Source organism: Festucalex cinctus, chromosome 6 (assembly GCF_051991245.1).
Source record: "Festucalex cinctus isolate MCC-2025b chromosome 6, RoL_Fcin_1.0, whole genome shotgun sequence".
Taxonomy (NCBI): domain Eukaryota; kingdom Metazoa; phylum Chordata; class Actinopteri; order Syngnathiformes; family Syngnathidae; genus Festucalex; species Festucalex cinctus.
The window spans coordinates 6,333,251-6,346,212 of record NC_135416.1 but is presented as its reverse complement, the minus strand read 5'-3'; the positions used below and the strand labels follow the sequence as shown (position 1 = coordinate 6,346,212).

Sequence of the window (12,962 nt, the reverse complement as noted above, 5' to 3'; positions counted from 1 at the left end):
AGCTGCTCTCCTATTGGTAGAGAGAGAAATGGCCTTCTCTGATAGGTTTAAGAATAATTATGCCTTATCCCTGGATTATGACTTCCAGGTATAGTATAGCTGTGTCATGTGAGGTTGAATTTGAATTCGGATTTCTGATTCGGAATGTAAATTACTTTGTTCGTAGTATAAAACTATTTAAATTTATTTTTTGAAAAAATGAGTGAACAATCCTTTGACATTGAAATTCAAATAAACACAAGGTCAATGATGTGGAAGGAGAAGCCGACCTATAAAATTATGGTCCGTTGGTCATGTGACACGTGGTCTGGAAGGAATTCAAATTCATATGGCCGTGACCATTAGTAGTATAAATCATCACTCACCAATCTAAAGTGTTGAAGGAAAAAAAAAAAACACTCTAGAAGACTCAATTAAGTTTAGTTTCAAACCCCGAACTTCAGAATAGTGAAGCAGACATGCTAAGCACTAGCGCTACCAATTTCATAATGCATAAATAAACGTTTTAACATCTGAAAAAATGGGCCGGTGTTATGAGATTTATTGATTTATATATTAATATAAGATTCATTGTTGTCTTCGCTGGCGACTTCTAACGAGTAGCAGGCGTCACTACTAGTCTGTCGGTCCTTAAGTCGCGTTGATGAAGTGATGACTGAAGTGTGGTTAAAATAAAAAGGCAGACTGACGGTTACAGTTTGGTTTGGCTTGAAAAATGATGGACTATTTATAAACATTTCAGTTACATTAACAGCAACAACAAATGAACAATGTTGGCCTATTAAAAAAATAAATAAATAATACAGAACAAAATGTCACGTCGAAGGCTCTGCTGTACCCTTCTGATGATTCATGAGTGCAAATGAGGCGCAAATGAGGTGTTCTTCATTCAGTTTAAAATACAGTATTAAGACCACAGCGATGATACACACAAATCAAGGGTTTCTAAAATCAAGTTTAATTAATAACAATCATGTGGGGAAGAAAGTGAGAATCATAAAGGCAGTTTTGGTACACACACAGACTGAAGTTGAACCCACTAAGGCAGCGATTCCCAACCGCTGTGCCGCGACACATTACTGTAGTGTGTCGTGAGAAATCGTCACGTTCTGTGGGAAATTAATTTCACTTAATTGGTCTGAAAATTACTCTCTATTTAAATTCTGTATCTTTGTTCATCTATCTTTGCCGGCGACTTAGAGAAACAGACAGAATAAACTACTAGGGAAATATTTGATTGCTGGTGAAGTGTGAGTAGAGCTGCCTGTTAATGGCCCAAATCATAATCACAATCATTTTTGATCATTTTGTAATCATGATTATTAATCACAATTTTTCATTATTTTAGGGATGTTATGTATTTTTATTGGACTACTTTTGAACAAACGTTACGTAGATAATTTCCTGTGCAGAATGAAATTTCTGAATATCTGTAATAATAAATAACAATAACTCATCTCCAATTTTTGCTGTACTTTCTTCTCTCGGTATGACTCACTCTCTCGCCAGCTGTGTTCGCCCCCTGGTGGTTGGATGACTGCTTGATTAGATGAGCAGAGCCCACATTAGAGTTAAACATTGCCAACGTTGAGCTTAATTTAATCAAGGCAGCCACAATTCAAATTCAATCAATTGTGCAACCCTATTCATGAGATTTCTTTGGATGTAAAATATGTCTTGGCGCCACAGAGGTTGGGAAACGCCACATTAAGGCACCTTGTGACAGTGAACGTGAGGTCCGCTCATTGAACAAATAAATGAGTTTGGAAGTTTACTTGAGAAGTGAAGTCACGATAAATGCTTCTCAAATTCCCAAGAACAGAGGTGGGGAACCTTTGAAAAAAATCACTCGCCCATTAAATATATACTAGATTTTAAGAGCATTTGTGGGATAAATTGTTTTGGTGGGGTTGGGGGGGTTAAAATGCTCTCATAGGTCGCTCACCCCTGCTCTACAAGCTGGCACAAGTGTGTACTGTATACAAGCACACACGCACACACACGACTATGCAGCTATTTTAAATTACAGAACAACAGCAAAATCACAGACAGACAGACAGACAAAGCACAATTATCCCTTCTAGGCACGTTTGTTTGTGGAACCCCCGCCCCTCTTCACAAGTCTGTCACTCATCACGCGTGCTCTGTACCATGGAGTATTTCTTACAGGGGTTCTTCAGGCAGGCGGGCGCCCAGCTGATGGGCCAGCCGTACGCGCACGGCACGGGCGCGTTCACGTTCCGCTCCATGAAGTTGAACAGCGGGTTCCACCAAGTGTTGGTGAGGTAGTTGTTGGAGGGACACTGACACTGCGCACAAGAAGAGGAAAGGGGAGTGCCATTAAAAAAAAAAAAAAAGCTACCGGTAATTAATTTTAAATAATCATGTTACTAGATATCAAACAGTTTGTTCATATATATATATATATAAAACAAAATGATGCTAAAAATATATTAGAGTGATGTATTTTTTTTTAAATATATTTTTTAAAATGTATGTATTGTAATTAAAGTTTAAGTGTTAAAAGATCTTGCATAGTCTCTAATAAATATCTCCTCATTTTACAAATTACATTATTTTGTTTTTGTGTGAAATGATATCGCAATAGTAAATGAAAAAGTAAAAAATAATAAATAAAATGATGCTAAAAATATCACAGTGCTGTATTTTTTTGAAAATATTTTTAAAATGTAAGTTTAAAAACGTTAAAAGATCTTTCATACTATCTGTGCTAATTGTCTTCGAATGATATAAATACAGTACTACACTATTTTGTCATAAAAATGTTGCAAAATCACGCATTCTAATAAGAATAAATTCATCTAAAATATTGAGTGTACCACACTATTCAAATGTTAAACCTTACAAGATGACGGAGAACATGAAAAATACAAATCTGAATGTTACAACATATCATATCACCCTATTGTGTCAACAGAAAAATGTGATACCCACTTGTGTGTTGGCCATGCTGTGGTACCACCAAAAGAGTCGCGTTGTGATAAAGTAGGCAACCACCACATCCACGCTGTAGTGTTCATGTGCCACCAAGATGCACACCACGCCGACGGCACTCAGCAGCCAGCACATCAGGTGGTACCACCAGAACGAGCGAGGGGAGTCTGCGGGGGAAAGACCAGGACAGCGCAAGAGTGATCAACCAAAATAATCAATCAGCCAGTATTTTATAAAATAAAATGAAAAAAAAAAAGACTCACATTCCTTGATAAACAGGTAGGTGAGGGTGAGCATCACGGTGTGCCCACTAAACAGGAAGTCTCCACACATAATGTGGGACTTGGTGATGGACAGACCGGCGCCGGAAATCAACCTCAGAATTCGCTGGAACTTGGCGTACGAGTCTCCGTAGAGCTGACGGCGGGAAGCAGAATGAATGGGGACGTAGATTTTGATGAAATGCTGGCAGTTTGTATGCTAACAATAGTGAGCTAGCAACGCGGTAAAGTCTTGTAATCCAGTAAAATTTCTAATGAAAATTTTAGCCTGTTGTTATGCTAGCATATAACAAACAGTAATGAAAGCACAAAATGTGTTTTAAACGTTATAAAACGTGTTTTACATTTTGCTTCGTATTCCCATTTCTTACAGGAATTGATAAAAGGCTAACATGCTAGCAGTTTGTGTGCTAAGTGCTAACATACAGAGTTGCAATGTTGCGATCTGAGTACGGAAAGCGCTAAAGTGGATTGATAAGGGTTTTACGTTTTGCTCTGTGTTCTGGCACAATTTCAGATGAGAAGTGTGCAGATGCTAACATGCTACCAGTTGGTATGCTATGCTAACATCTAGTATCTGTCTGACAGGCTGAAGAGTTTTAAGTTGGAATGTCATGGAATCGGTTAACAAATTTGGAAGGACAATGTGAAATTGTAAAAAGCTATAAATAATTTTGGAATATTGCCATTAAAATGTGGAATTGTAATACTGTACTAATATGACTATTAATTTATTCACTGCCAGCCCATTAAAGATCTGATTACTATAGTTGTCAATGGCAAGTGAATGGTTAAGTGTTTACGCATGAAAAAAAGTCTCTGTTGATGTTGCTCGAGGATTTTTTTTTGTCATCCTCACCTTGGGCGCACAGGTCATGTGCAAACCAGGCACAGGCAGGATGGTGATGTACATGGTGATGCAGCGGTACAAGTACAAGGTGCCCAGGATGAAGAAGTAACGTCGACAGACTATGGACCTGCAAGATATAAATTAGAATTTGAAGGCAACATCTTAAGGAAATTTTACTTTGAAATCACTTGCATATAAATAATAGAGTGAATGCCCACCCACTAAGTGTGAGGCTAAACAACTACGTAGGTCTTTTTGTCTGCCTCAATCTGTGAGCGAAACGTCTTACTTGTGGTTGTAGAAGAAGAGTTGCAGGAACCAGATGGTGACAAGCACAATGCCATTAACCTCCGTAACCGTGAAGGCCCACTTGACTCTGTCGATGTAATCAAAGAAGGTGTCAGGCAGCGGCGGTATGTTTTCTTTGGGCGGGACCCTCTCGTGGACCACGGTGATGACCACCGTGGTGAGCACCAGGCTGAGGCCGGCGTAGAAGAAGAGAAGCGTGGTCTTCCACCACTCCGGCGGCAGGCGATGAACCTCGGGCTCCTTCATGGAGATCTTCACGTAGTCGTTGTGTCTGCTCTTGCGGAAGCCCCGCTTGGTGTCGCCCGAAACTGGCGTGTGCACGGGGCAGGGTTTTTTCTCACCGCCGTGCCCGGCACCGCTTTCCATTTTTGGATTCGTGTTATCCGCCTGCGACGACGACATGGCTGCCTCCTCTGTCCATTCACAGGTGGGAATCCTCTGGATAGAGGTATTGGCACTGCAATCAGATAAATAAATCAGTCGGCTTTCATTCTTCCACTTGTCTGTGGCTTGCGTTTCTGTTTTAAATTATCTGTTCCTCCTTCTTATTTTCTGTCATTTTACTGTTTGTCAATTGGCACCAAATTGGGCAAAATCATTTTCAACCAGGAACAGCACTAAACTAGGTCCAGGGCGAGGAGGTGATATAGCCAGAGGTGGTCATTCCGTCACTACTGACAGAAGGTCTGTCAGTCCGTCATGACAAATGACGTGAAACTTAAAAACAAAAACATATAAAAGACGGCTTACGCATTGACTAACCGGGTCAAGTACTAACGGTCTCCTCAATCCATCACGGACGGCCATTTTGTTGACGATTGACGAATTGACGGAATGCCCACCCCTGTCTGTCATTTCTGAAATAGTGGTGACGAAGCATAGTTAAAATAAAATGACGGACTGATGATGATGGACCGGCAAAATGTTGTAAATTGCCCACCTCTGGATATAGCCCCGTCTGAAATCAGCCCCACCATTTTGTTTCTAGTCCCCCTTTAAGTCCCGTCTTCCTGCACGGTCTCAACTAACCACTGGCCAGTCATATATCCTCATGCAGATCGGTTTTGTCTTTGTTGAATATTAAGTTCTCCGGTTGTCCAACGGTAAACAGTGAGTGTGAGTGCATGGAGCAAGAGGTGAATTGTGTAAAATGGCACCCGGAAGACTAAATGGGTGATGAGCTACAATTACAATGTTTTTCAATGTACTCAACTTAATGGTTGGGGGAAGTCCTACATCAACCGTACGACATTATCCACTTTCAACATTTTCATTATTTCACATCTAAAAGGTTTTAAAGGGCGCCTTTAACTGCTAATGGCTCTGGGGATACCGATTCTAACCGAGAGCCATTTAGGATGCATAGACAATGGGATGTTTACTTGTGGACAAATATCGCACCCGGGCAAAGAATTGGATAGAAATAGACGGATATCAAGTTGCTCAGGATCAATTTTGGAGGGGAGGAGAATGACGTTCAGTTTGAGAATCACAGATGTAAGCTACGAGGTGCAGCTGATGGATGGCTGCAAATGACAATGTTTGACAGACGATGAGTCACAAGGCCAATTAATACCGACTGCATACAAACAACACAAGATCATTAGCGTCCTGTACGTGGAATGATGCAACATCTCTGTTGTAAGACAGTTGTGACGATAGATGCAAAATAATTTACTTGACTAGTATTTCATCATGAAGAATTCTGTTGATTGCGGGGAAAAGCTTATCAAGTGGGACAACCAGGATGGACACTTGGACAAAGGAGGATCGAGTAGGACTGCGTTTTAGGCGGACATGATGGGCCCTTAAACTTATTAAGTAAGTCGGTGTATATAATTTCACACCACAAACGGATTACGTTAGATTAGAAAAGTGGTAGATGCTGCTCTCAGAAGCTGGAAAATTCTCGATTCATTCTTTATCCTTTCACACAGAAGTTCCGTTTCAATGAATTTGGTGTTTCAGAGACGAAATAAATTTAGCAACTTGTGCCTTTTACACTGAGACAGACGCAGCATCCTGAAAATTGGATGTCTGGTGTTAACTTCTTCTTCATTTGCTATTTGTTAGCCCATCAATGGCATTTTGCATTGTTAGCATTAGGCTAAACGGTTTGCTTTCTGACAAACTGCTGCTTGTTGTGGGGTCCTGAAGCCGCTGGTGTCACCATCCGGAGGAACCATTGTTGAGATAGACCTGATGGCACCAGGTGGCGTGGAAACGCAGGGGCGTTACGCTTATGAAGTGCAGGACTTAAATCAGTGGTTTGGATGGACTTGGGGAGAGGACTTTAGAACGTGTGGACCTGAGGACCAAAATGGGGCAGACCTTAATGGATCCTTAGACCACAGGTAAATCCAACCTGGTGTATGGCATGTGGGAAAACCCTTACGCTACAGTCAAGCCTAGGGGTGTTAAAAAAAATCGATTCGGCGATATGTTGCGATACTACATCGCGCGATTCTCGAATCGATTCAAAAAAAAAATCTTTTTTTTTTTTTTTTTAGCTTAGAATTGTTCATTCGGTAGTCTTACCGATTCAACGTCTTATCATCACTGCCTTTTTTTTTTTTTTTTTTTGTGTGTGTGTGTGTGAATCGATTTTTAAACTTCCATTTTTAATGGAAAAATATTCAACAAAACGTCTGACTTCGGGTTAGGATTCACACCTTGAGCATGGAAGAATGTTATATGAACGGAACATTAAGCCTTAATATTTTTATTTTAATGCTGTTCAAACATGAAACAGATTACAACCTCTATAAATTTCAGATAAATAAATAATACATTTTCATATAAATCTTACACTCTACAAGCTTACTGATTAGTATTTTCTAAATTTGAATGAAAAAAAATCGCAACAATCGACTTATAAATTCGTATCGGGATTAATCGGTATCGAATCGAATCGTGACCTGTGAATCGTGATACGAATCGAATCGTCAGGTACGAGGCAATTCACACCCCTAAGCCGGATGCAAACTGAACTATTCTCATGACGTGATTAACATATAAAGTCAATACAGATTGCATACAGGTGCTAATCTGTACCAAGCGGCACAATTCACATATTGGACGCAACCTGATTGGGGGAATTGACAAATTCCAATTTGCAATACCAGAACTGAGTCAAAAAGGAGCGAGGATGTTGGCGTATCTGGTTTGACTTTACTTGTTTCCAGCTGTTGAACTGTTAACCAAGATAGCATTTGACCAAATTTGAGCCAAATCAAGCTATCTGATTGGAGGATGGAAAGCATGGAAGTTGGCATACTGTATCTGGTTTGGTTTGACATGTTTACCACTTTTGAACTGGCATTTAGCATTTGGCAAAACTGCCGGCTATCTGATTCACTAGCCATGTTAGCTAGTGATAGACCGATATGGTTTTTTCAAGGCCGATACCGATACAGATTATTTGTAGTCAAGTTGGCCGATAACCGATATTTCAAGCCGATATTCATTTGCAGTAAAATGGGGAGGGGGGGGGGAATTCTTTCAAACTATATATAATTTCTCACTGAGTAACAAATTCATGTGAATGTAGCTCATTTGGGGTTTTTGTTAGGGTTCGTAAAAACGTTTCAAAAAGATTTTTGCGGTGAAAAATTGTGTGAATATGTTCCAAATGTGTTTACGACAAATAAAAACTGACTGCGAACATCTTACAAATCCTGATGAAAACCCCAAATTCGCTACGTTCGCAAGTATCCCCTGCTCAGTGAGCTTTATCGGCCTTCAGATTCAAAACATGGCCGATGCCGATATTTGTCAAAATGCCAAATATCGGCGCCGATAATCGGCCCCGGCCGATTATCGGTCTATCCCTAATGTTAGCACAGTTGGACCACATAGTCCAAGACAGGATGATGAAGTGGGGTAGAAAAAGTTGCAAAAGTTCTCACAATTGGGGGTTCTAAAGCATTTTGGAAAAATACACCTAGAAGAGTTAGTAGTTTTATTCTATTGTAGTTTAATTTTAAAGTTAGCTTCTTCTCGCACATAACATTCATATAACAGGATATTTCCTGTAGGCCTACGTCTGATAAAGGTCTTGGGATGGTTGCAGTTTACCCATGAATGGATGGGTCACATGATTTCATATGGGAAAATAATATTATGCTTTGAAACATGGCATCACAGTTTAGCAGTGTCCATGTAAGAATGTAAGATTTAGTCTGCTCTGATGGGAAGCAAAGAGAAATCTTTTTTTTTTCCCACCAGCCGGTGCGCCCGCCAGTGCTCCAAAGGGAATGGGTGGTGATGGAAAAATAACAGAAAAAAAAAGAAAAAAAAACCCAACAGCTATTCCACATGTCCACACAGCGTAATGGATAACTTGGCTGGCTGCACTCATCCAGGCTATTTCCAGAGAGCCCGGATGAAGGCTGCGTTTTATACTCCGCAAGAAACAGGGCTGGGCCTCCATCTTGGGGCCTCAGTAATAACAGGCTACAATAGCTCCCCACTCATTTACCTCTTGGCAGAAAGTGGATTGTCTCCATCAAAAGGAGTGATAAAAATAAGTCATGTTGAAGGCGCGGTCCTCTTGGGAAGGCTGCAGAGAGTGAGAGTGTCCCTTTTTGTAAATATTCAAGCTATCAGCAAAATATTTGGTTTGAGTTGTGTTCCCCAACATTTGCGCCTCAGACATAAAGTAGAAACTTTACAGTGACAAAGTAGAAACTTTACAGTGACAATAGGAAATGCTTTGCAATTACCTGTAATTATTTTAATTACAGTCTATGGCAGTATTAGTCTGTGGGTTACAGAAACAGAGAAGGAATTTTGATATAAACTTCTTCAGTAAAACTGAATTGAATCACTACTATGGCACGGTTGGCAAATGTTTAGTACAGCTGCCTCACAGTTCTGAGGTCAGGGGTTCAAATCCGGCTTCCAGCATTCCTATTTGGTTTGTGCCATGTGATTGGCTGCTGCTGACCATTTCAGGATATACACCGCCGATCCATCTAGATATGTACTGGACCTTGGAGCAACGGCTAAGACGTGGGTTGGGTATGGTGGCCTTAGAGAAAAGGTGGCACAGATGTGAGCGGGGGCCTTAAAACTTCAGGTGGCTTGGCCGGTGGATGTGGGGAATCGTGGGTCATGTGTCAAGCAAAGTCGGGTGTGGCCACAGACTATGGGTGGGATAGAGCTGGGCCAAGAAGGTATAGAGTGTGGCGTCAATCTGGTGGACTGGACCTAGGGGCCAGAGGTGGGGCAGACCTCGGGGGGGGGGGGGGGGGGTCTTGTACCATATGCAGTGCAGACCTGCGGAACGGATATAAATAATGGCGCCTTCAACCACAGTTGGGGCGGAACTTCGGGGGCTTAGATCACATGTTGGCAGATATCAGGCTGAAGAGGAGACAAAGTACTTAAATGTACTAGTATGGTGGATTTGGGTCTCACAAACAAGTGGTGGAGCAGACTTGAAAGGGCCTTGGAACACAGGTAGGGTAGACATTGTTGAACGATAAGTAGTGTGGACATGATGGAGCCTTAAACCACATTCTAACACACCAGTGGGGCCATAGATCACACGTATAGCCGACCTGTTGTTAACCCCTTCGTGGTTGGATGGACCATGTGCCTTAGACCAGAATTAGTGCAGACTTGGAGGGACCACATATGATATGGACGAGATGGGACCTTAGGCCGCAGGTGGGGCGGACCTGGAGGAATGGTCACGAAGCCAATGTGGTGTAAATATGCTGGAGTTTTAATCTTAATAGATAGGGTGGACAGAGGGCCTTAGGCCAGGATTGTGAGTCTCGCTTTTAGGGAGTCTGTCACATACACACACACACACAGTGTTAAACACCATGTTCCACATGAGGCTTGTGGGTGTGGCAACAGGTCATTTGCAACACAGTCTTGTAATTACACTCTGACTCCCTTTCAGGCAGACCTCCAACATCTGGGAGTCGGCAATCGAATTAAAGGAGCGATGCAGGATTAGAAAGGTTCAGATATTTCCATTTTAAAACGCTGTTTTGTCGATGCTATAATCAATACGAAACACACTTGGAATGGATCTATGTGCATGTATTTGTTTATATGCAAACCCGCCGTGCATTCCGGGACACAATAAGAGTTGAACATCTTGGTTGTAACTATGTTGTCATCTCGTATTGTTAAAGGCAAGGGTGGGCAACCTATGTTCGTGGGCTGTATATGGACCACCAGGAAATGCAATTTTCCCATTTTCTTTCTCACATGTAAGGTTAGATGGCACACATCCCTGCTGACTTTGGGTAGTGAAGAGAATGACACCCTGAACTGGTTGTCATTCAGTTGCAGGGCACATCGAGACACGAGTGTCGCCTGTTCAATGAACCCAACAAGCATGTTTTGGGAAAACCACTACAAACGACACGTGTGCTACCAACAGCCAAACATAGGAGCTCAATTTTATTTGGACCATTAACTCATTCACTGCCATTGACGGAAAAAGACGTCAAATGATGCATTTTTTTTGCTGGTCTGGCAATGAATGTGTTAAATGTATACTGTGCCTATGTTGTTTTGATTTACATAATAGAAGACACTTCTGATACTATCATATATTATTTGAAAATTGATTGATTTGTATGTTTTTTAATATGGCCGTAAGCCAGAGAATCTGGACAAAATTCCCACAAGCATTGAGACAACAATGCAAACTCTAAAGCCAAACCAGAGTGGACTGAGATTCGGCCCTTGAGGTAGACATGCTAACCATTATGCCAGGGGCCACCAACGTGGTGCCCGGAAACCAGCTAGTTGCCAAGGACCACATGAGAAGACGGTGGGTCTGTTCTAAAAATAGCTAACCAGGGAGGGACATTGTAATTTCCTAGTAATGTTGTAGAAATGATCATTTGAAAATGTGAACAGATTTTCACACAGACAGCAGATTTTAAGAAGTGTTGCATATTGATACTCATCAGCTTCCTAAGTACTGTGCGAAATTATAAGTGTCTTGATTGAACAATAACATTATTAAAAGTAAGTTGAGCAAATTTCATCTCAGAAGTGTGTAGATAGATAGATAGATAGATAGATGTACATTTAATAATAATACTCACAAATGCTGATTATATAAACTACATTATTATTATTATTATTATTATTATTATTATTATTATTATTAGTATTATTATTATTATTATTATGTTTGTGTTTCTTGGAGTATTGGACTACTAGGACTTAAAAACCGAAAGGTTCAACTGAGCTCCTATATATATACATATATATATAAAAAAAATGTGCAAATGTAACAATAGCTACTACATTTAACACTTTGGTTACCTTGTCAAATAGACTGTCTGATTTCACTCTAATCTACAGTAGCCTACTGCAAACGACAACGCAACAACAAACACATTGTTGAAGGGATCCCTGTCAAATAGAAACAGTAAGTTCATCAAGTGTCCATTTTTGGTAGTGGTCCTACCTGTGCTCGTCGGGCCTTCGAGTGTCTCGCGTCGTCGTCAGCAACAGAGTGCGATGATGCTGAGCTCTCTCTCGGCTCAGGGAGGAGCAGGCGGAGTGCTCCGCCTCCGGCTCCTCAAGGGACAGCCAGGACAGACCCTTGCTTGCCTTCCGGAGCTCGCTCCTCCCCGCCGCCCTTCGTTTTCTTTTTTCTTTTTTCTTTTTTTCTTTTAATGCTTTATTGAACAAAGAACAATACAAAACAGTGCAACAGCCAGGGGAGAGAAACAAGCGGAAAAAGAAACTTGTCTTACAAAAATACATGATAAATTTCACATAAATATAAAGTTCTATACTTGCTTGCTTATTTGTGGAGTGTCCAGTATTTGTTATATCTTATTTTGTAAATATATTGCTGTCTTTATTTCCATTTATATTTATTTTTTGTTTAAAAATTTCGAATGTGATTTTTTTTATATCCGTTTTATGTTCACGTTTATTTATTTATTTATTTATTATTTTGGCTTTTTTTTTTTTTTTTTGTCCTCCATAGTGACAGGTAAAAACAAGGAGAAAAAAACAACACGCTGGACGTCACATGTGGGAAATTAGTCATATTTATTATGTGCAAAGTTCACAATGACATTTTGACAAGAGAAGCCTGATTTTTTTTTTTTTTTTTTTTTTTTAAAGTGACAGTCACTATTAATAAGGATCTTCACTATTCCCAGTCAAGTAAGACAAACTTCAGCAACGTTGATGCAGTTTACCTTTCTGAAAGTGACTGATGTACAAATGTGTTATTTTAGCAAATATGGCGATGTGTGGATATGGTATCAACTAGCCGATAACAGCGCTTAAACATTGGATGACAACTGTAACTAAACCCGGAAAATAAAACCGATTAGTATGTGTCAGAATAAGAATAGCCAATGGAAAATGTTGGGGTTATTTCAATCAATCAATCAATCAATCAATCAATCAATCAATCAATCAATCAATCAATCAATCAATCAATCAATCAATCAATCAATCAAGAAAACAGAGTCAATAAAACATATATGCCACTATAAAAGTAAATCATTTCAATCACACAGTTTTTTTTTCTACGGCTTTGCGTATGCTCGGGTGGCCTGCAAGCA

The 12,962-nt window shown here is 40.3% G+C and overlaps 1 protein-coding gene across 1 annotated transcript; it reads right to left on the bottom strand.

Moving 5' to 3' along the window:
- Window positions 1-697: 697 nt before the first annotated feature.
- On the bottom strand, window positions 698-12,810 carry sgms2a (sphingomyelin synthase 2a). Its single transcript, XM_077523924.1, has 6 exons — window positions 11,843-12,810; window positions 4,376-4,852; window positions 4,096-4,213; window positions 3,219-3,372; window positions 2,956-3,122; window positions 698-2,309 (listed from the first exon to the last, which is right to left on the bottom strand). Exons 1-6 carry the CDS (start codon window positions 12,142-12,144, stop codon window positions 2,127-2,129), a joined length of 1,401 nt encoding a protein of 466 aa, XP_077380050.1. The 5' UTR covers window positions 12,145-12,810; the 3' UTR covers window positions 698-2,126.
- Between the last annotated feature and the right edge of the window lie 152 nt (window positions 12,811-12,962).

Bases quoted from the DNA above. Each gene is read 5' to 3' on its own strand.
- sgms2a (XM_077523924.1), bottom strand. From the start codon at position 12,144: ATGTATTTTTGTAAGACAAGTTTCTTTTTCCGCTTGTTTCTCTCCCCT. The intron at 4,853-11,842 runs GTAGGACCACTA...ATCTGATTGCAG, and splicing joins CGAAGGCCCGACGAGCACAG to TGCCAATACCTCTATCCAGA. The intron at 4,214-4,375 runs GTAAGACGTTTC...TATATCTTGCAG, and splicing joins CTCTTCTTCTACAACCACAA to GTCCATAGTCTGTCGACGTT.